Raw genomic sequence first — 22592 nt, 5'->3', positions numbered from 1 at the left:
GGTCCCCAGTTTCTTCCCCTGCGTGTCCCTTCCCCCTTCCTCCTCCCCCCCCCCCCGCCCCGTCCACTCCGGGAGCCCCGGGGACGGCCCAGCCAGCGCTCCACGTGAAGCCGCGGGGGCGGGCGCCGGCGCCTTCCTGCTCTAGCCTTGTACGGAGACCGGAGGGGGCCAGCCCTGGAGTACTTAAGCCCAGAACCGACGGCTCCGGCCGCACAGTCGCTGGCGCCGCCCGAGCGCAGGAAAGGCGAGCCGAGCCGAGCCGAGCCAGAGAGAGGCCCAAGAGGAGCAGGAGGCTTTGCGATGCCGATCGCCCCGAGGCTGGAGGCGGTGCGCGAGCTGGAGTGCGTGGCGCTGGGTGCGATGCTGCGGGAGCCGCGGGAGGCCGAGCGCACGCTGCTGCTCGACTGCCGCCCGTTCCTGGCCTTCTGCCGGCGCCACGCGCGCGCCGCCCGGCCGGTGCCCTGGAACGCGCTGCTGCGGCGCCGGGCGCGGGGCACCCCCGCCGCCGCCCTCGCCTGCCTGCTGCCGGATCGGGCGCTCCGGGCGCGCCTGGGCCGCGGGGAGCTGGCCCGCGCCGTGGTGCTAGACGAGAGCAGCGCGTCTCTGGCCGAGCTCCCGCCCGACGGTCCCGCTCACCTGCTGCTAGCTGCGCTGCTGCACGAGATGCGCGCGGGGCCCGTGGCCGTATGCTTCCTGAGAGGTGAGCCGGGCCCCCCGCGCCCCCAACCCCGCGCCCCCAACCCCGCGCCCCCAACCCCGCGCCCGGTCTCTTGGCTGATCGCAGCCTTCCTGTCTTGCTCTCCCCCCGTAGGAGGCTTCGAAAGCTTTCAGGCGTGCTGTCCGGATCTGTGCTCTGAAGCCCCAGCCCAGGCCCTGCCTCCTGCCGGGACCGAAAATAACAGCTCTGACTCTAAGGCTCCCATCCATGACCAGGTGAATTGATATCAGAGTTATGTGTGTGTGTGTGTGTGTGTGTGTGTGTGTGTGTTTGACCTGTAAATGGTGTGAATGTGTATATCCTCATAGAGATTTTAAGCCTTCAGTGGCACACGGCGTGTCCCCTTATGCCCTCAAGACTTCAAGGTCTGTCCTTGGTCAGAAAGACTGGCCTAGAGCTTCTCTTGTTTCTACCCAGCCCATGATGTCTCTGCCCCACTCAGGGTTCAAGCCCTCCAGGCCAAGGCTGAGGCCTCACCACTGTCGCCTTCCTCCTCCAGGGTGGTCCTGTGGAAATCTTGCCCTACCTGTACTTGGGCAGCTGCAGCCACTCCTCAGACCTTCAGGGCCTGCAGGCCTGCGGCATCACAGCCGTCCTCAATGTCTCCGCCAGCTGCCCCAACCACTTTGAGGATCTTTTCCGGTACAAGAGCATCCCAGTAGAAGATAACCAGATGGTAGAGATCAGCCTCTGGTTCCAGGAGGCTATCAGCTTCATTGGTAAGGGAGCCTCAGCCCAGGGCTCTGTGGGTACTGTAGGGGAAAAGGCAGGGGGCAGCTGTTTCCTCCGTCCACCTTCCAGTCTCACTCCTCCCTCTCCGTTTCCTTTTCAGACTCCGTGAAGAGTAGCGGGGGCCGCGTGCTGGTGCACTGCCAAGCTGGCATCTCTCGCTCGGCGACCATCTGCCTGGCGTACCTGATTCAGAGCCACCGGGTGCGGCTGGACGAGGCCTTTGACTTTGTTAAGCAACGCCGGGGGGTCATCTCCCCCAACTTCAGTTTCATGGGGCAGCTGCTGCAGCTCGAGACCCAGGTGCTGTGCCATTGAGGCAAAACCCCACAGGGCCGGCTCTCACTGACTCCTGGGGAAGCTGCTTCGGACTGCAGGGCTCCTCTCCGGCCTGGCTCACCTCTCCTCACCTCGTCCTCAAGGTGGGGTGCTAGGAAAGCCAGTGTGATGGCTTTTCTGAGATGGTGCTCTTCTGAGGGGCCTTAAGGGCTGGCCCTTATTCAGGGGACTGGGGCAGATGCTATATCTGTTCTCCCTCCCCCAGCTCTGGCAGAAACTAATTGGACTCTGAACCTATGTATTGCAGTCCTACTATGTTAAAGCCTTTGGTAGTCCAAGGGCTCAAAAAAACAAGCTGTGACAAGCAGGAACCAAGTTTAGGGGCGTGCACCCCTTGACCCAAAGCTCTAGTCTTATGCTCCCAGGGGAGCCAGGAAGTGACGCGTGTGTTGTGTTTCTGACATCTTGCCTTCGTGTGTAAGTGTGTGTGCCTCTCACCGTAATTGGTGCTGAAAAGTTATTGGTGTTCAACTGACATGTCACACTCCCCGCCTGGCTTCCCCCCAGCCCTGTGGGCCAGGGAGGGGCCGTTGGAAACAGCACTTTATATTTATACAGAACATTGAGGAGTGTCAATAAAACTGTGTTTTGTTAAAAAAAAAATCAATACCGCAAGTGTCTGGTCTCAAGTCCATGTCTGGGGTGGCTGAATGACTGAGTGGTCTTCACCGCCCCCCCCCCGGGGTCTTTCCCACACAGGTTCTAGCTTGTGGTTGAACTGGGGGACTCCAGTCTAGGTCTCAAAGCAGCTCAGGGCTCAGGGCTTCCCTGATCAGACCCCACTTCCTCGGGGTCTGATTTTTCACATTTTCCCGATGTGTGTTTCCCCATGGGTGTTGGCTGAGGACATTCAGATCAGAGGGCACTGGCTTCCTGGGGATGAATGAAGGGTGCACAGCCCATTCTCTCTGCCCTGGGGTAAGGTGCTCAAGAGCTTAGGGCTGCTCTTAGCCTTCTTCCAGGACGGTATCAGTTTCTCTCCTTTTAAATGAATTATTTGGGAATCTCACATCAAACACCCCGATTACAATCACCTCCCAGTTTCCCTATGTCCACTCCCTCCTCCTCCAGGATTCCCTCACAAGAGGAAAAAGCAAGTCCATTTTGTATTGTTCATACACTCAAGAGTATGGTCAAATTCTTAGTGGCCAGCCTGCTCAGGAAGGAGGGGTCTTTCTCTGCCTGCATCCATACCAGAAGCCATCAACTGAGGAGAGAGGGGCAGGACATTAACATGGCTTCAGGCGGCCATCTTCAGTGGTAACAGGCCATAGACATCGACATGACCAGCCATATTTGGCCACTGAACCTGCCCACAGCCTTCAGTATCTGCACGGGCCGTGGACCTCAATGTGCTGCTCGAATATCAGGATGCTCCCCCAGGCAGCAAAGCTGAGGACATCACCAAGTCATTGGTCAGCGGCACAGACTGCATCTGTCCACATTAATCTCAGACCTCACTGCATCCCGGGGCAGCAGCAGAGACTGCAGACACCCATGTGGCCTTCGTGGACCATGGTGGGCCCTCAAGGAGGTCTAATCCAGAAAGTGAACCCTCCTCCATCTCGGGTTTCTGGTGTTGCCAACGCTAATGGACAAGGACAAGGTGTCCCCTTGTCACTGCCACCACACCTCCAGTCCCGCCTCTCTCCGCAGCGCATGCACTGATCTGTTTTTCATCTTCCCCACTTTTCTATCACATGTTTGTTTATTGTAGTGGTGCCTGCCTGCCTGCTTCAGGCCATGGGGCTGGCCACTATACCAGTTTCTGTTGGGACCTACCTGTGGAACTTGATGTCTGGCTCAGGGTAGGTAAGGGACACCCAGGCCTCAGAGCACTAACATTTTATCACCATCTCACATACAGTATTGCTGGCTGTCCCATTTCACCCCATCCCTTCCCCTTGTGTGCCTCTAACAGTTCACCCTCCTAACAAATGGCCTTTCTTTTCCTTCCTTCCTTTCTTTCTTTCTTTTTTTTTTTTTTCTTCTTTTTCCGAGAGAGAGTCTTACTATGTAGCCTTAGCTTGCCTGGAACTGGGTATGTAGACCAGGCTGGCCTCAAACTCACAAGGGGTCTGCCTGCCTTTTCCTCTCAAGTACTGCCACTAAAGGCATGTGTCACCACAAATGATATTTCATAGTCTATCCTTTAAGTTTGCTTTAATTGTTTATTTTACATACATTGGTGTTTCGATTGCATATATCTGTATGAGGGTGTCAGGTCCCCTGGAACAGAAGTTTTGGACAGTTGTGAGCTGCCATGTGGAGGCTGGGAATAGAACCCGGGTTCCCCAGAAGAGCAGCCAATGCTCTCAACCGCTGAGCCGTCTCTCCAGCCCCTCTATCCTTCATGTTCAGAAGTGTTAGGTAATAGTTACAGTAGTTGTCTCTAGAACTTTCCATCTTGAAAAATAAGAACATGGGGCTGGAGAGATGGCTCAGTGGTTAAGAGCACTATCTGCTCTTCCAAAGGACCCGGGTTCAATTCCCAGCACCCACATGGCAGCTCACAACTGTCTGTCACTCCTGTTCCACTCTCATAGAAACATATATTCAGTCAAAAAAAAGGGAACACATTCTATGGTGACATTAACTCCCACACCACCCTCCAGGTGGCCTCTGCCTTGTGCTGAACTGGGTACCTCATTTGGGAGGGGCCGTTCAACATTTGTCTCCTTTTAGAAATCTGCATTTTATTCTTTGACCATTTCATAGATGTACGCTTACAATATGCTTTGATCATAGTCACCCTACTCTTCCTCCCTCAACTCCCTCACCAACACAGCTCTCTCCACCTTCATGTTCTCTTATTTCATAGCCCCTGACATCCACTCTGTGCTTCCCAAACACTCCTGGAGCATCCCGTGGAGTGTGGCCATACCCCCAAAGCTATTGTCAGTCGACAATAGCTGCTTGGCGAGAGCCTTGAGAGCCCCTCCACATGCATGCAGGAATTCTGGCTGGCTTGACCTTGCACACATAGCCTCGGCTGCTACGGGTTAGAGTGCCACAGGCGTGTCAAATCCAGGAGACGGCATTTCACAGCTCTCCTTCCTTCCCATCTGCAGGCTCTCACACGCTTTCTGCCCCTCCGTCTGAGATGAGACACTCCCTGTGCCTTGGAGGGGATAGGGTAATAGAGACGTTCCATTTAAGGACCTCAGTCACTGTTCTTAGTGCGTTGAGCAGTGAGTTATCCTCCGCTGACTGCAAAACAGTTTCTCTGGCCAAGGCTGGGACAAGCTCTGATTTAGGAAATGAAGTGCTGGCGCAGCCGCACCGAGTCGAAATGCCAAGTCTCTGATCCCTCTGGCGCTAGCGGGCTCGGGTTGCACTCAGAATGGAGCCTCGTGTCTCATGTCCACCAGTATTGTCTTCTTATGACTAGTTACTCCAACTTAGTCTACAACATTCTTGGTTGAAAGAAAAACTCCATTTTTTGACCAGATCTGAGATTTTCCACCAGTGTGATGATGATGGTTTTACTAAGCACATTTAACTTGCTAGGCCATTGTATGTATATGTATGTATGTGTATATATATATATATATATATATATATATATACATACACATATTTCTTTTTGAGACAGGCCTTCACTATATGTTTTCTGGACATGACATGGCTGTGGCACTCAAACTTGTAGTAACTGAGGTCCCTCTCTTGAGAAATGGTGGCCCTAGGCTCAGTAGGAATCCTGCGAGGCCCTTGTGGACAATAACCAGTGCCCTTGGCTCTGGCTGTCCTTTGCTGGGCATGGGGTGGGTTTGTTGGTGTGCTCTAGGCTGTCGATCCAGTTGGGGTCTCTGGGTGCAAAGAGTAGAAGGAGAGTTGAGGCGCTTTGCATTTTGAATGAGTGAGATGGGAAGGGCCCTGGCCGATCATGCCAGTGGGCATTGGAGGGACCACAATCATGTGAGGGTCTGAGTGTCCAAAAGTGTCCCCTCTCCTGTGTGTGTGGGGGGTGTCTTTGGGTGCTGATGATGTTGGGTGCTCGGTTTTGCAGAGTCCTGCAACTTGTGTCTTTCCTATATGGCTTCCGAAATAAAAGCTTATGGCTGGGCATAGCGGCAGGTGCCTTTAATCCCAGCACTCAGGAGACAGAGACAGGCAGATCTCTGTGGGTTTGAGGCCAGCCTGGCTGGTCTACATAGACAGTTCCAGGACCGCCAAAGCTACATAATGAGACCCTGTCTCAGAGAGAGAGAAAGACAGAGACAGAGAGGGAGAGAGAGGGAGAGAGAGAGAGAGAGAGAGAGAGAGAGAGAGAGAGAGAGAGAGAAGCTTATACAGGTGTGACCACACCTTCCATCATTAAGTACATGGGGGAGGTGTCTTGAGTTCTCGGGTAGATTTTCTGTGTCTGAGCCCTCTGGTAGTGGGCAGGGCAGGAAAAGCTGTCCCTTCTAGTTCTGGGATCTCAGTCCAGCCAAGGAACCTTGCTACAATGCTCCTCTGCCCTCTGGTGGCAGGAGGAGGTATCAGGGAAGCTACACAGCCATGTAGTGTCCTAAGGGTTTCTTTCGTGCCCCTTCCCCACTTTTTACCCACTTCAGCCAGGATGGGTGGGTCTACAGTCCAGAAGGCTCAGGCCTTGGGGGAAGAGTCCTCAGGTAGGAGCGGGGAGGTCTTCAGGTGGTAGCTGTTGGGAGGACCTGCGGGTGGAGGTGGTTGGGAGGCTGCAGGTGTGGGCTGGAAAACTCCTATTAAAGGTAAACCAGCACCTGCACTTCGGGCGTCCTTCCCTGCCGCAGCTCTGTGCGTCGCCTGCAGCGAGACCCCCACCATGGGGAGCGTGGGAATCTTGTGGCCTTGGCTGCTAACTCTGCTCTCCTTGCCGGGTAAGCTGGCTCCAGCCTCTGGGGCACTGGAAAGAGGCTAGGGGGATGTGGCTTAAAATAATCTAGAGTTTCACAGCTCCAAGTGAAGGTTTACAGTGTGTAGGCCTCCGGGAACAAGGGAGAGGCCTCCTGATACCTGTAGGAGCAGAGAGAGCCTACCTAACAGATTGCCAAGCGTCACGCCGCATACCTACTCGTTTTAACGTAGAGGCTCTGTTCTAACCTGACTGGGGTAGCAGTCATTCAGGCTGAGCCTGCTTTTAGAAAAAGTAGAAGAGTCTGATGCTAGCCCTGAATCTGAATCAAGATTTGAAGTCCACGATGCCTCTTTCCTGCCTCATATGGGTTGCCCTAGCCTTTTTTGAGCCAAGAGCTAGTCCCTTAAAGGAACCTCCTTCACTGAAGGCATCTAGACCTGGTCACTAGGCATGACCTGGTGGGATGGCCAGGCAGACTTCAGGGATGCATGCTGGGAGGCTTATTCTGGAAGGGGCTGAGTTTTGCTGCCTAAATCCCTCAGTTTCCTAATGCCCTGTTGTCCTATCTCACCAATGGCGCCCTGGGGGCATCCATGTACCTGCGCTTGTCTGCTTGGGCCAGGTTTTATCCTAGGAGCACCCTCAGCACCCAGATGTTCAGGAGTCTGCAGTACCAGTGTCCCAGAAGGCTTCACTCCTGAGGGAAGCCAGGCATCTCAGGACAAGGACATTCCTGCAATTAACCAAGGTGAGACCATCGGGTGATGCTCAAAAAAGCCACGCTGAAGTGGACATGCAGAAAAGACTGAGAGGAAATGTCCCCACTTAGGGAGTTCTAAATAAGTGCAAGTTTCACGAGGAAATGCTTAAGTCTGTTTTTCTGGTTTGTTTTGATTTTTCAAACTTGTAAGGTACTGTTTCATATGAGATGCTATAGGTCTCTTTAAAAAATGGCCTGGTAAGAGAGCGCTGGCGCTCTCTCAGCCCTGGAGTTGAGCAAACTCATCAGTAGATATTTGAGAGCAGCTCATCACACTGAGGAACAGTGTGCAGGTGTGACCTAGCCAGTGGGGGGGGGGGTGTTAAGGAACAAAGAAGACTGTGGCTTAGGGGCTCCCTGACTGGGAATCTCAGCCATGAGGACCAGGGAGGTAACCTTGCCTTGGGGTGGGAGGGTGGTGGCCTCTGGGTTAGGAGCTCAGATGGGCACCAGTCCTTATCACTTGACCTCTGGAGGGAGCCAGAACTGAGAGTCTTCCCTGCCACTCACTTTCAATGCCATGGAGAAGCCCCTCCCACACTGAGCCTCACAGCTACCAGCTGTCCCTCCCTTTCTGATGTCTTGTTAGGAAGCCCTGCTGTCCCCAGCTGCTGTGAATGATAGCTGTGAATGCCACACTACAGTAACAGGTCCTGGAAAGTGGCTTTTAGATTTAAGGATGCAGTTGTCATCAGATAATCTTGAGGTGACTCTTCACACCTGATGAGGACGTGTAAGGGACTAGTCTGTGTCCCATCTGTAGTCTGAAGCCCTAATGAGATCAGGCAGGGCTCCTGTACTCCTCTCAAGCTTTCTGTGGCTTCCTTCGATGCCTCGTGAAGTCCTCTTGAGAGTTCTCTTCCCAGAAGTCGGCTACAGAAGGTTCCCTGACAGGAGGAAGATGAGAAGGCAAAGCAAATTGAGACAAATGCTCACCCTTCTTGACTTCCTTCTGTGGTTATGACTTGTAATTTCAGCTCCTAGCTGCCTCAAGGGTCCAGAATATAACAGATGATGGGAAATAGAGAGTGGGTGGGAGCAACGTAAGGCCAAGAGGGACGAGAACATGTTCTGGGGAGTGTGACTCATGCTGGAGTGGGCCTGGATGGAAGAGGAAGCTGCATTCTGACAGCAAAGGGCCTGCTGAGGGAGCCCCGGGCTGTGTGTGAACAGGGGAAGGATGCAGGCAGGCTGAGAAGCCTCACACACCCTTCCAGGCTGGGACTGAGCAGAGCTGTTGGATGTCCCCAAAGCCACACAGCCATGGCTCTCACAGAACTTTAGCCCCAAAGAAAAAGAAGGCATAGACACTGGCCTTGCCTCATTCATCCCTGCCTGCGTTCTGGAAGTCCCCTTCCTCCTTTCCCTCCCAGGGCTCATCTCAGAGGAGACCCCAGAAGGCAGCTTCCTGGTAGAAGGGGACATCATCCGGCCGGTGAGTGGGCAGCCTCGAGGCTGTGAGAACCCCCAAAACTCCCTTCTAGGTGTCACGAACACTTGACAGGTGGGGCCCATCTTTGCTTCTTATGGTTGATTAAGTACTACTTTCAAGGTCATCACGAATACGAAAGCAGTGAGAGCTGAAATGATAGACTAGTCGACCTAAGAGAGCTTCCTGGAGGAGAGGATCCAGGCTCTCAGAACTCACTAGACACCCCCGCCCAGGCCTGACAGTGGTGGTGCGCACCTTTAATTCCAGCACTTAGAAGGCAGAGGCAGGTGGATCTCCGAGTTCGAGGCCATCCTGGTCTACAGAGCGAGTTCCAGCACAGCCAGGGCTACACAGAGAAACCCTGTCTTGAAAAACAAAAAACAAAAAACAAAAACCAAGACATGAGCCCAGATTGACTCATGAATTCTTGTGAGACCTGGGTGCCACCCCCCCCACCCCTCACCCCCCGCTTAAGGTAGCCAGAACAAGTAGTAACATGGAGAGACAGTTTTTGCTAGGGATGGAGGGCTGAGTTGGAAGGGAAGAGGGTGATGGGAACTAAGATGACTTTATTGCAGAGGGACACATTGTTCAGGAGAGGTAGTGCTGTTGTAGGTGGCAGAATCGGTCACTTCTGAATACAACAGTGAGCAGGGGATAGCGAGACAGTCCTGCTTGTTCAGAGGTGACCGGGGCTCCAGAGGCTGTGCTGGAGTCCGTGGGCGGGAGAGCTCAGGTTGACCACTCGAGTTGTGCACACATGTGCCTGGCATTTGAAACCCATAGAGCAGAATCAGATCAAACGTTGGTGGCTAGAGGGGCAGGGCCTTCTGGGAGCCATGAAGCCTATACTTCAGAGTTCTGGTTGGTGGAAGATGGAAGAGAAGCATTGTGAGGGCATCACTCTGAGTAGGGGCCTTCTCCTCCTTGGGTTAGCTTTGCCGTACTCGTGTTCTGTGGAGGAGCTTGGGAGGGGCTGAGCCATTCTGAGCCAGGCTCCTGGTATACTAACCTTTGACTTCCCTTATCTGGATTTTCACAGCTGGCCCTTTGATTTCCCCATGCTTTTGTTCCCCTTCTAATGGTTTCCTCATTCCCAAGACCGCCCATGACCCGTCTGTCACATCTTTTAGAGTCCTGGCGGTACCCTGGAGAGTTGGGAAGCTTAGGTGGCCTGTGTCCCCCATTTAACTCTGAGCTGCCCTCTCCCCTCAGAGCCCCTTCCGATTGTTGTCAGTGTCCAACAATAAATGGCCCAAGGGTGTCGGTGGCATCGTGGAGATTCCCTTCCTGCTCTCTAGAGAGTACGGTGAGTGTGAGGGCTGAGGCGGGCCTTCCCACCCTCCTTTCCCCTGCAGCAGGCCTCCTGCAGGGATCCCCCCTCTTCCCTTCTGCATACCCCCTCTTCTACACTGAGAGGGCTGTGCAGAACTCTGACTCCAACTCCCGGGGCATCCTGAGCTGTGGCAGGGAGGGGGTGTTGACATTCCGGAAGAGAGCTGATGGAACTCTCTGGTCCCCCCTGGGCCTCATAGTCACACAGTTGGGCCTCTCTGCAGCCCAGGCTTCCTTTTCAGCATTGTCCTCTCTGAATACCCTTTTGAAAGGTGGGCTCAACGTTCTGGTCTCAGCCCCCTTGGGGATTCCCAAAGGTCCTCAAGAGCTATGGGACCTCCACGTGGGTCAGCCGTGGTGTGTCCTTTCCAGACGAGCCCAGCCGCCGGGTCATTATGGAGGCCTTTGCTGAGTTTGAACGTCTCACATGCATCCGGTTTGTTGCCTACAAAGGCCAGAGAGACTTTATTTCCATCCTTCCTATGTCAGGGTAAGTGCTGTTGGTATACGGGAGTGGGTTATGTGCGTGTGCACGTGTGTATGTGTCTCTGTGCGTTTGTGTGTGTGTGTGCACACGCATCTGCGCTCCTGTGCTGAGCACAATCGCACTCTGTTCATCCTTTCATGTACACAAATGTTATCTAAATCTAGTTCTTGGGGTCAAACCCAGTCTATCCTGACCTGGACCTTCTGGGCCAGAGGTGGGTAAGGGATAGCCACTGGGCACAGGACCTTCTCTGCAAAGCCCTCACCTCCTGGAGGTCTTGTGGTATGAACCTAAGCAAATGTTGGGTCCTGGTTCTTGCCACTCATTTGAGTCCAGGTGAGTGCCCTAGTTTAGCCTCTTCTGCCGTCTTTCTGAGGTAAGGGTAGTGGTAATCCCTGTATCCTACCTTCACTGGGGCCTGACATGGTGTGGACGGAAGCTGTGACTCGGGCTTCTGGCCTCGGTCTGCTCACGTGATGACCTTACCTTCTATTGCGTATGAACATCAGGTCCCACCTTTTGGCAGCCCAGGTGGTGATGAGGCTTTCTGTGATGCCCTCTTTACAGGCCAAGCCATCAAGAGACCTGAGAGATGGGACAGTAGGTCTGGGGCTAGAGTCCAGGATGGGGACGGACAGTCTTACCGGTCCATCCCAGGCCCTAGAGCAAGCACATCGGGTGTCTGTGCTCCTGCTCTGACTCTTTAGGCGGACACCCAGCTAGCTCACCACCAAGCCGGCTTGCTCTCATGGCCTTGCAGGTGCTTCTCTGGTGTGGGGCGCAGCGGAGGGATGCAGGTGGTGTCCCTGGCACCCACTTGTCTCCAGAAGGGCCGGGGCATTGTTCTACATGAGCTCATGCATGTGCTGGGCTTCTGGCACGAGCATTCACGGGCAGATCGGGACCATTACATCCGTGTCAATTGGAACGAGATCCTCCCGGGTAAGCCAGCTGGTGCCCAGGCTGGGCTGGGCCTCGGGACAGCCCCCCCCGCCCCCCGAGGGACAGAGGCTTCAGGCCACCGCTGGAGTTGAGAAGCTGCTCCCCTCCCCTGCAGAGTTCACCCCCACACTGTCTGTCCCTTTCTCGTGTGAGGCGAGTGGGAGTGTCCTCTGTGGCTGTTTCTTTGGGCCTCTAGAGTTATACCCAAGAAAGAGAAAGGACGTCAGCCATTTGCTTTGTGTCTCACTTCTCTCCGCCGCTGCCAGGCCTCGGGCTGTGAGGTTGGCAGTGCCCTATGAGTCTTCATCAGTGAGGACTCGGCAGTTCCCCCACGTTGCGGATGCTGCTGGGGCGGGACCGTGACCCTGAGCCTAGACAGAAACTCAGAGTAGCTCAGACACAAGGGTCAGGCGAGGGGAAACACTGAAGGGCTGAGGTGCACGAGGTGGGCATCAATGGGCATGTGACTCAGAATAAGCTGGAAGTGGCACAGCCAAGGCTGACAGAGGGCGACAGGTGTGCCGGGAGTGGTGCCGGGAACAGACGGCAGCATAAGCCTGTATGTGGGGATTAGGGCTCAGTGGTAAGAATGACAGCTGCCTTGGGCAGGAGGGAAGTTTTGAGGGACAGGGTCCACGGTGTGTTTGGGGGCACAGGAAGAGTCAGGGCTTCCTTCAACTGCTGAGGGGCCTCTTCTGCTCTGGGGTTGGCCAGATGAAAAGTGGGAAACTTGCTCCAGAGAAGCTTTGGGGTAACTGGGAAGAACATGGCAAAGGGATAGGATAGGAGCTGGGGCTGAGGGTGGTCATGATCTTTCCAAGTGCTCTTGGGGTGCTCGTAAGCACTCATCCTCTAACAGGCTGTGAGAAGCTAGATTTGAAAAGTCAGTCGGTACAAAAGCCTGATCACGACGTAAAACGGAAGCCAATAACCAACCAACCCCCCAAGCTGCTCTCTCTTAGGAACAATAGTCAAGTGCTTTTAGTTCTGGAGGTTAAAGGAAGTGAAAGGTTTTTCAAAAGAAAGTAAAGGAAAAGGAAATTATGTAATCCTAGCACTCTGGAGGCTGAGGCAGAGGAATCGATTCAGAGGGTGAGGGCTCGGCTACATAGACTCTGTCTTTAAGTAAACAATCATAAAATGCTATTTTAAAATCAATGCTCTCTGGCTAAGAGTAGGCTCAGGGGAAGTGCAGAGGCGTTGATACTTATATCTATAAAAGCAAAGAGAACAAATAAATTAAACATGCCCATTTAACTTTAAAAAATAATGGAGGATTAATTAAGGTAAAAGCATAAATTAGACTTAGAAAACAGCACTAATTAGAACTCAAGAGCTATTCTATCAATCAGATCGGCTCAAAAAGCTACCTAGCTAGGGCTAGCGACATAGAAAAGTGGCACAACCCTTGTTTGGTTTGTAACTGGGGTTCCATCCCTCGTGCCAATCAGCTATCCTAATGGGGAAAAGATGGTTCACTCAAAGATCAAAAAGTGAGAATATATTTGCATTAATGTGCATAAGCTCTGCCAGAGCATAAACCTAATCACAGTAATTCTGTGAGGACTCAGAGGTAGAAATTCAGTGGAAGCCGATGTGGAGAATCTCATTCCTATCTTTAGTTTTATGTATATATCTATAATATGTTTCCACGGTGCTGGGGACTGAGCCTAGGGCCTGGTGCATGCTAGATACTTGATATTTTTTGTGTTTTGGATACAGGGTCTCCAAGTGTAGCCCTGACTGTCCTGGAACTCGGAGATCCTCCGGCCTCTGTCTCCCAAGTGTTGGGATTAACCGTGTCACCACTACTGCTGGATACTTGGTGTTTGAGTTAGAGGAATATGTCGCCCATTCAAGATTATGTTTAATGATGAAGGGTCTCTGAAGAGAAGAAATTGGCATTTTTTGGGGGGGAGGGGGATTCTGATTAGGAGGCTACTGGTGACCTTGGGGACCAACTTTCTGGGTCTGAAGGGGAAGGGTTGGGGAAAGGCGTAAGAAATAGCAACCCTTTCAGGAGTAGGCAGCAACCTTCCCTCCCTCACTGGCCTCAAGGGCAGAAGTGGGCATTTGGGTCAACCAGGATGGTGACTGCTGGGCTCAGACCTTCAGCTTTGTCATCTAAGAGGGAAAGATGAAGATGGTCTGGCTATTGAGGGGTCAGGCATGGAGAGGCCTGACCCCTCAATAGCCAGACCATCCTTGAATCTAGCTCAAGGAGTAGACATGGAACTAGTGTCTAGGGTACAGCAGCCATAGCTTTGTGGGTGCTGTGGGTTTGCCAAGAGTAGTGTCATACAAAGTGAACTGGGCAGGAGGAAGAGCTGGAGAGGGCTTGTAGGAGGGTCATGGTTGCCTGGTGAGGCACGCCCTGCTTCTAGGTCACCCTGTAGTATGGATTCCTTCCAGGGTCAAGAGGAGTAGTAGGGTAGCAAAGGTGTTCGGAAAGTAGACCAGCTCAGAAAGAAGGCTTCGCAGGGGAGTGGGACTCTTCCACTTGGCAGACTGTGAATTCTCGGAAGTTGCCCAATTTCCCCTCCTTTGCCTGTTCTCCGGTGCCTGTCCTCCTATTACACATCTACAAACGTGTGTGTCTGTGCTTTAAGGCTTCGAAATCAACTTCATCAAGTCTCGGAGTAGCAATATGTTGGTACCCTATGACTACTCATCAGTGATGCATTATGGGAGGTAAGCATTCCGCGTCCCCCACCCCTGTCCCCCTTGGCTCCCCTCCCCTCTGCCCCCAACTCCTTCCCTGAATCCCTCTCCTCTTGGCTCCCTTTCTCTGACCCTCCTCCCCTTCTCCTTGACCCTCCTTCCCCACACCCTTACATTACTGAGGTCCTGACATAGGCCCCACCCCCTGCTCCAGGTTTGCCTTCAGCTGGCGCGGGCAGCCCACCATTATACCGCTCTGGAAGCCCGGGGTTCACATTGGCCAGCGGTGGAACCTGAGTGCCTCAGATATCACCCGGATCTGCAGGCTATATAACTGCAGCCCAGGTGTCCCTGACTCCCAGAGGAGGGGTGAGTGACAGGAGGAGTGACTTGATCTAGGGACTGGGGCTCAAGTATGGGGGCAAAGATTGGTGAGGAGGTAAAGAGAGGTGGGCGGGGTCACTAACACTCACCATAACTGAATTTGGAAACACATTCGAAAGGAGTTAATACCCACTAAAGACTAAAACCCAAACAAAGAGAAACAACCCAGATAATGGACATCTACTGAAACTTAGGGTAGAAATAACTTTTAATGTCAAAATATTAAATCTTAGGGCCAAGATAAGTTTCCCGCTATCCTCCATCTAGTCAGTGTTGAAATGAAGGCCTTAGCCACTGCAAGTAAGGCAAGAAAAAGATAAAGTTCTGGTGTTTAAAAAGGAAGCAGAAACTGCCTGGTAGTGATAGCACACACGCCTTTAATCCCAGTACTTTCGAGGCAGAGGCAAATGAATCTCTGAGTTCTAGGCCAACCTGGTCTACAAGGGTGAGTTCCAGGATAGTTGGGGTTACAGAGAGAAACCTTGTCTCAAAAAATACCCCCCCCCAAAAAAAACAGGGAAGCAAAAATTGTCACCAATCATAGATTATGATACTGAAACAAGCAAAATCTATGAACAGATTATTAGGATTAGGATAATTTTAATATATTAATATATTCAATTTAAGAATTGTATTTTTGCAAGCCCTCAAAAATAACTTTAAAATATTTTCTTATAATAATAATAAAAATAAAGAACACAGAAGCTATATAAAAACTATAAGGAAGTACTGGAGAGAGGGCTCAGCGGTTAAGAGCACTGTCTGCTCTTCCATAGGTCCTGAGTTCAAATCCCAGCAACCACATGGTAGGTCACAACCATCTGTGCCCTCTACTGCCCTCTTCTGTCATGCAGGTGCACATGCAGATAGAGCATTCATACAAATAAACTCTTAAACTATAGGGGAAAACATTTATTTAAAAAATTGCCTTAAGAGCTCAGAGGTCAAGAGCATGCTCTTCCAGAGGCCAATTCCCAGGTGGCTCACAACCATCTATAATGAGATCTGGTGCCCTCTCCTGGCATGCAGGCGGAACACTGTATATATAAGAAATAAATCTTTACCAAAAATGCCATGTGTGATACGCAGCCTTGGGAGGCTAAGGGAGAAGGGCCGGTCAGAAGTTTGAGGCCAGCCTGGCCTATGTAGTGACAACCTGTATCAGAAACATTTGGATATAGCAGTGAATGCTCTAGCTACAGATAAAGAAGACGGGGTTTAAAATCTTAAACTTCCTTGTTTGGTCTCTCCATTCAATAAATTCACCTCAAGGGACTGGAAAGATGGCTCAGTGGTTAAGGGCAAGCAGGCACCTGCACATACCCCCTCCATATATTTAAAAACATAGTGAATCTTTTAAAAATTAACAGTAAGAATTATAATTTTGATAATATTGGAGGGGCAGCTTGTGTGAGATGAAAGACCTAAGAACCAAGACTTTCCTAAGTAGTGGAGAGGCCTGGAGTGGTAACACAGACCTGTAATCCTTGCAGGGTAAACTGAGGCAAGAGGATGTTAATTTAAGGTTAGCCTAGGCTACCGCAGTTAATCCGAGGTTAGCCTGGGCTTACATCATAGTGATCCTGTCTTCAAAACCAGCAACAACACAAAAGGGATGTGGAAAGCCTGCCCCAGCCAGTTATGAGTTTACAAAATGTCCTTACATCAATGTAAAACACATACATGTCTAGATGCCTGTATGCATTTTAAATATAGGGCTTTATTTACGTGCCTGGGATGGGTGCAGAGCAGAAAGCTCTGAAATGAATCCTATTTGAATTGAAACTTAGTGGACAAGGTGGCACATGTCTTTAATCTGATCCTTACTCTGGAGAGGCAGAGGCAGGTGGATCTCCCAGTTGGCTACCAGTCTGCTCTACATAGTGAGTTCCAGGACACCCAGAGCTACATAGTGAGAACCCTTGGTTATGACAGAAAAGAAGGCTTAGTGGTTCTCAACCTTGGGGGTTGAGCGATCCTGTCACAGAGGTCACATATCAGATATTTGCGTTATGATTCATAACAGCAAAATCACAGCAATGAAGTAGTAATGAAAATGAGGGGGTCATGGAAGGAGGAGACTGTATTAAATGGTCAGAGCGTTAGGAGGGTTGGGGACCACTGCTCTAGATGGTCCTGAGTCCACTACCATCTCCCATGGTATCTACCGTCACACATCACTGCATTCTGTCCTGCATGAAAGACTTGGACATGCATGGAGAAACTTTGAAAAATTTAGCAAGAAACACAGCGAAATGCCTTTTAAAACATCGGGGTAGGGAAGACTTTCTTCTTCACAGAGGAACTTAACACTAGAAAGATTAATCTGACAGGAAGCATAGTAAGGGCTGTTAAGAAACACCACAGGTAAAGCTAAAATACAAGTTATAAAGTAGGGGTGCTTCTGAACATAACTAGTGGTGTTCTGAATTTAGAAAGGGCTGTAAACAGAAAGTCAAAATATCCGGTAGAAAAATGCTTGAGGTGGTTAATGGGCATCTGGGAGGAAAGCAAACGATGAGCAATTACAGCATTCGCTCTCCCTAAATTAGCAGAAGTCTACTATCTCAGGGATAGCAAATGCAAATGAGGCAAAGGGTAATGTCTGCATCCCGCTGACGGGCCCATAGGTGGCTGCTCCCCTCCTGGAAGACAGCATGACCCCTGGCGAAGCTGCTGTGCGTGCCTGTGGCCCAGATTTCATTTCTAGGTCACCTCCACCTGGTCCCACCCTCTTTCCCCACCAGCCCCAGTTAATCACTAACCCACCTTCTGCCTCTATGGATTTACCTCGTCTAGACATTTTGTATAAATGGAGCATGTACTTTCTGTGTCTGGCTTGCTGCCCTCAGCAGGAACTTTGCTGTTCATCTGTTGCTGTAATCCTCTTCTGCTGAATGCCATTCATATCTTTTATTCACCAGCTGATGAGCATTTGAGTTACTCCTGCTTTGGGGCCACTATCAATATATTAGGTTGGTATCTATCCCAGGCATAAAATTGCTGGGCCCGTGGTGACACCATACTCGGCTGTCCGCTTACAAACTCCATTAGCTATGTAGGTGGCTACCAGCTTTCCTGCATAACTGCCAGGGTTTATAGTCTGTGCCTTTGATTACGAGCATCTCGGTGGGTATGGAAGTATTGTCATTCTGATTTGCATTTCTCTAATGGCTAACCACATCCGGCCTCTTCATGAGATGGCTGGCCATCTGTATACCTTTTTGGTTTTAGATGAATGTCTACAAAGATTCTTTGCCTCATTTTCAGTTGGGTTAGGTTTTCCTTGTTGAATTATAAGACTCTTTAAAAACCACTCTTTAATGATACTGCATTTGTAACTATTGCCTCACATGCTGTGTGCTTGAATTTTGCTTCCTGGATGAACAGAACCCCCTCCCGCCCTCCCCGCCCCCCGCACTTTATCTTGAGACAGGGTCTCACTATGCAGTGGTGGCTGTCCTGGAACTCAATATATAGACTAGTCTGGCCTCTATCTCAGAGATCAGTCTGCCTTTTCCAGTGCTGAAATTAAAGGCATGTGCCACCATGCCTGGCTTAAGTATCATTTCTTTCTTTTTTTCTTTAAAGATTTATTTTTGTGTGTATTGGGGTTTTGCCTGCATGTATTTCATCTGTGTGAAGGTGCCAGATCCCCTGGAGTAACAGACAGTTGTGAGCTGCCATGTGGGTGCTAGGAATTGAACCTGGGTCCTCTGGAAGAGCAGCCAGTGGCTCTTCACTGCTGAGCTGTCTCTGCAGCCCTTAAGTATCATTCTTAGTGTCACTTTTTCTGACGTGTATGCTTTTAATAATCAAATATTACATACTTTCTGTTCAAATTAGAGGGTGAGATGATGTGAGATTGCAGGTCAGTCTGGAGCTCCGACTCTAGCAGAGAGCAGGGAACTGGGACACAGTTGGAGGAACTGGTACTCGGGAGGATTGCTGTCACAGTGGTGGGCAGACTGGCATGTCTGGGTGTTGAAATGATGGCACAGTGGAAAAAGGGTGGGTGCTGGAGGGGAAAGGAAGGTGGTCCGTCAGAACTTGAGGGAGGGTCTGGCCTGCCCTTGGAGGGAGGACACGAACTTGGCTGTGATGGGAAGGAAGACAGCAGCAGTGGACCTGAGTCCATGTGCAGATCTGGAGGCGGTCGGCGGTCTGTGGCCTGGGCTGTGCCCAGGGAGGTGAGGCTGCCGGCAGAGCAGTGGGAGGGACCTGAAAGACAGAGCACCTGAATCTGGCAGAGACGGCAGGACATAGGGTCGTGCTGGGGACTGAGGTGTGGCGGGGACTTGGCGACAGAAGGTGGCTGGAGATGTGTCCACAGGGACGATGGCAGCTGAGGTGGGCGGCAGAGCTGGTAGAGGGCACTGCTGCCTGAAGGTGAATTATTAGAAATGGAGGTGATGGCTCTGGTGGTTTCTGGTGATGCTGGAGTTCAGAGTGCGGGCGTGGGCTGTGAGCAGGAGAACCAGGCAGGAGGAGGGCCACTGGCCACAGGAGCACGGACTGGTCACTATATGCTGATGGAGGAATGGGAGATCATGGTATGTGAGCAGGAAAGATGGCATCCACTGAGGCAGATAACTTGGGTCAGGAAACTCAAGTGTTCCCACAAAGCAGTCAGTCATGGCCTGGGTGTGGCAACAAAGAGAAAGCAAAGACGCCCTCCTCCCTCCTGGCAGTGCACAGACTGGAGAGCACCCGGGAGCTTCTGATGTCCTCCCTTGGTTTGAACAGGAATGGTCCCACAAGATGTTCGAGATGTGAGGGTGGGGGCGGGTGGCCGGTGGCCGGAAGAAGGATGTGGTAGGAGACAGGCTGCTTGGTCAGTTGGGCTATCAGAAGCCCAACTGGGCCGCTGAAGTGTGGGTGACAGTGGTAACAGGAAGGGCCAAGTGAGGAGAGAGTGTCACACTTCCATTGTCCTGGCTTTTCCTGTTTGTTTTCAAGATAAGGCCTTTTCTGTGTTACCTAGGCTGATCACAAAGTCCCAATCCTCCTGCTTCAGCCTCTCAAGTACAGAGATACAGACACAGACCACCACACCCAACAGCTGTACCGGTGTGTGGTAGGAATGTATGAGTTTCTGCCTTAGCAGAAACTGGGAGTTTGGCTCTGTACCCTCTTAAGTAAAGCCGAAGGCCAACATGAATCCTTGTGGCAGTGCCAAACTCACTTTCTGTGATTCTGAGACCTAACTTCTGCCCTTCCCTGCTTTAGGGTTCAAGGCCCACAGTGATGAAAGAAGCCTCATTCCTGCCTCCGTATCACATCTACAGAGACTTCTGGAGGCACTGTCGGGAGAATCTGGAAGCTCTGCCCCCAGTGGCTCCAGCGCCGGAGACCAGGGTATTATTTCCGGGCTAGTAGACAGCCAGCAAGGATTGGGGCATCCTGCTCAGGACACGTTCAGTGGGGGACCTTTGGCAGGACCGCCTCAGATGCTAGCTGCTGCTTTGGGGCCCAGAACAGGTGCAGACAGCATTTCTCCAGGGCAGTTCCAGCTATCCCAGGAGCCCACTGTACCTCCTACTTCATTTCCAGAAGGCAGAGACCAGCCAGCACCCATCCTAGATGCCTTTGACAGCCCAGCTCTGCTTCCAGGAGGTTGTGCACCTGGAAGTCCTGCTGGAGAAGTACCTAGAGACTGAGCCTGTTGACTTCTGTCCCTTAGTGGGGAGGAGGGTGTATTCTGCCCAGAGCAGCTAGGTCATCTAGTCCTTGTCCATCTGGGCACCATTCTTATCTTCTGCCCTCTTCACTGGCCGCTCTTGGATCTCCAGGACACTCCTTGATCTCTTCCCCACCACACCCCCATCTCTGCAGAGTTCCTAGGGATGTCTGTCTGTTCTTGACTTGAGCCCTAGCTATGGAAGATGCTGGGCATGGAGACAGGATCCTGGGAGTGGTGGGCAAAGAGCAAGATTCCAGCCCTGAAGGCCTCTGGGAGTTCTACAGCTGAGGACTAGTTCCCAGAATGCTCCTTTGAGCACTGGGATCCTGAATATCTTCCTTTCTGTGATGCCTGGCTCTAAGGATGTTCTGAAGCCCTAGGATTCAGCCCTGTTCTCCAAGAGGCAGAGAGCCCACTTTGCCTTCTAAGGTGGACTAGCAAGACGTGGCTCCTTACCAGTCTCTGTGATGGAAGCCGTGGCAAGACCACCGTCTCCAGACAGCAGCCTTGAACCTTAGTCCCACCTTAGATCACCGTTTCTGTTTTGCCCATAAGGTGCTGAGCTAGAAGCCACTGGGGGTTGGGAATCACAGTGCTCATCATCCTTCAGCCATGCCACACCCCTCCTTGGTCTTCCATGAGGTTTCTTCTAGACTAGGCTCTGGGCCAGGAGCCCTTCATTCTCCAGGAGCCTGTTGGGAGGCCCGGGAAGCCCTGCTTGGTGTGGGAGGGGAACCAGAACCCTGAGCTAGTGAGGCAGGGCACCTCCTCCACAGGGGAAAAGGCAGAAATAAAAGTTGGGTGTTTGCTTCATGCTATGTGCTGCACTGACTGTTCAGATGGCCACGTGGGCTCTCAGGGAGTCCTATCCCACGCTCCACAGAGGGCCGGGCTTCTGACACAGGGGGACTTGCTCGAGGTGCCAGAGCAGGAAGCAAGAGGTACAGCAGTCTGGAGTCCTGAAGGTTGTGAGAACTTGGCTTTTGCCGCCTTCCTGGAGAGGTCACGTGGTGGTTTTGCCTCGGGGGCCACGAGGACTCTGCAGCCTCTGCCCTCAGTCTAGGATAAGCTTCAGAACAGTAGGTTTCCTGAGATTGAATGGGGGGCAGTGCTGGGTATCCATCTCAGCAAAGGAGCATGCCCAGGGATCCACCCCTTCTCTCTCCTTCTCTCTCTCTCTCTCTCCTTTCTCTCTCCTTTCTTTTTTTTCTTTTCCAGGGTTTCTTTGGCTATCCTGGACTCACTTTGTAGCCTAGGCTGGCCTCAAACACAGAGATCCATCTGCCTCTGTCTCCCTGAGTACTGGGATTACAGCTGTGCACCACTGTCCCCCTTCTTTTCTGGATTTATTATGCATACAGTGTTCTGCCTGCATGTGTGCCTGCAGGCCAGAAGAGGGCACCATATCTCACAGATGGTTGGGAGCTACCCTGTGGTTGCTAGATACTAAACTCAGGATCTCTGGAAATGCTCTTAACCTTTGAGCTATCTCTCTAGCCGTGGTCCCTTTTCTTGATCTTGGATACAAGAGAAGGTGCTGTCTGCCTGTGATGTTAGGAAGGTGGGGCTCTGGCAGCGTTTCTCAGAACGGCAACAGCCCCACTAAAGGAGACTAGACAGAAGCATTTAAATATGGTTGCCTGTGACATCTCTTGAGTGTCCAAACCAGGCATCTGCCACTGGACCAGGCTGTTCAGGGGCCCTACCAGATCAGAAGAGGGGGTCTGCTCTCCCAAGACAATCACGAGCTCCTCTAAGATGTAGGTAGCTCTTGTGTTCAAATCCAGTTTCAGGAGATTGGGATGAATGAATCTGGCGGCTCCTCTCCCTGGGGGTGGCCAGGGACAAAGCTATCCTGTCAGCCCCTCCCCTGAGGGAAGCCATGTGGCCCTGTAAGAGCCTGGTCTCCATGACAGTTCTGGGTACTGGAGTGGTGTTCCAGACCTGGAAGCTGATCAGACTGGCTTAGCCACCTACCTAAACTCCAGCAGCACGGCTATGTGGTGGTGCTACTTCTGGGATTGATTTATTCAATAGCACTTATGAACATTCGTTAGGTGGCAGGGAGACTCTATTATGATGGGCGCCAAGGTAGGGAAAGGGACAATAACTGGCCAATAGATAGGCATCTTGAGGTGATAAATGGCAGGGAAGGGGGGGGTCACTGCAGGCTATTAGGAAGGGCCCCTGTAAGAATGAAAGGCAGGAAGAACGGGATTTCTGGCCGGTGCATTAGGTAGAGTGAGGCAGGCAAGGATAGATGGGTGGTGGGAGGGGGGTGTCCCCAGAATAGCCTGGAG

The 22592-nt window shown here is 51.9% G+C and overlaps 2 protein-coding genes across 2 annotated transcripts; both read left to right on the top strand.

Annotated features, from left to right (window-relative positions):
* Positions 1 to 205: 205 nt before the first annotated feature.
* On the top strand, positions 206 to 2389 carry Dusp2 (dual specificity phosphatase 2). The gene is made up of 4 exons (XM_021657091.2): positions 206 to 700; positions 812 to 933; positions 1218 to 1437; positions 1551 to 2389. The coding sequence occupies exons 1-4, from the start codon at positions 301 to 303 to the stop codon at positions 1763 to 1765; spliced, it is 957 nt and encodes a 318-aa protein (XP_021512766.1). The 5' UTR covers positions 206 to 300; the 3' UTR covers positions 1766 to 2389.
* Positions 2390 to 6575: 4186 nt separating this feature from the next.
* On the top strand, positions 6576 to 21105 carry Astl (astacin like metalloendopeptidase). Its single transcript, XM_060372157.1, has 9 exons — positions 6576 to 6630; positions 7231 to 7356; positions 8601 to 8803; positions 10016 to 10109; positions 10508 to 10625; positions 11383 to 11564; positions 14174 to 14255; positions 14440 to 14594; positions 19839 to 21105. The coding sequence occupies exons 1-9, from the start codon at positions 6576 to 6578 to the stop codon at positions 20267 to 20269; spliced, it is 1446 nt and encodes a 481-aa protein (XP_060228140.1). The 3' UTR covers positions 20270 to 21105.
* The last annotated feature ends 1487 nt before the right edge of the window (positions 21106 to 22592 follow it).

The sequence above is a fragment of the Meriones unguiculatus genome, chromosome 18, assembly GCF_030254825.1.
Source record: "Meriones unguiculatus strain TT.TT164.6M chromosome 18, Bangor_MerUng_6.1, whole genome shotgun sequence".
NCBI classification, from domain to species: domain Eukaryota; kingdom Metazoa; phylum Chordata; class Mammalia; order Rodentia; family Muridae; genus Meriones; species Meriones unguiculatus.
This window is presented reverse-complemented; position numbering and strand designations above follow the sequence as displayed.

Bases quoted from the DNA above. Each gene is read 5' to 3' on its own strand.
- Dusp2 (XM_021657091.2), top strand. From the start codon at position 301: ATGCCGATCGCCCCGAGGCTGGAGGCGGTGCGCGAGCTGGAGTGCGTG. The intron at 701-811 runs GTGAGCCGGGCC...CTCCCCCCGTAG, and splicing joins GGCCGTATGCTTCCTGAGAG to GAGGCTTCGAAAGCTTTCAG. The intron at 1,438-1,550 runs GTAAGGGAGCCT...TTTCCTTTTCAG, and splicing joins GGAGGCTATCAGCTTCATTG to ACTCCGTGAAGAGTAGCGGG.
- Astl (XM_060372157.1), top strand. From the start codon at position 6,576: ATGGGGAGCGTGGGAATCTTGTGGCCTTGGCTGCTAACTCTGCTCTCC. The intron at 6,631-7,230 runs GTAAGCTGGCTC...TGCTTGGGCCAG, and splicing joins AACTCTGCTCTCCTTGCCGG to GTTTTATCCTAGGAGCACCC. The intron at 7,357-8,600 runs GTGAGACCATCG...GGGACTGAGCAG, and splicing joins CATTCCTGCAATTAACCAAG to AGCTGTTGGATGTCCCCAAA.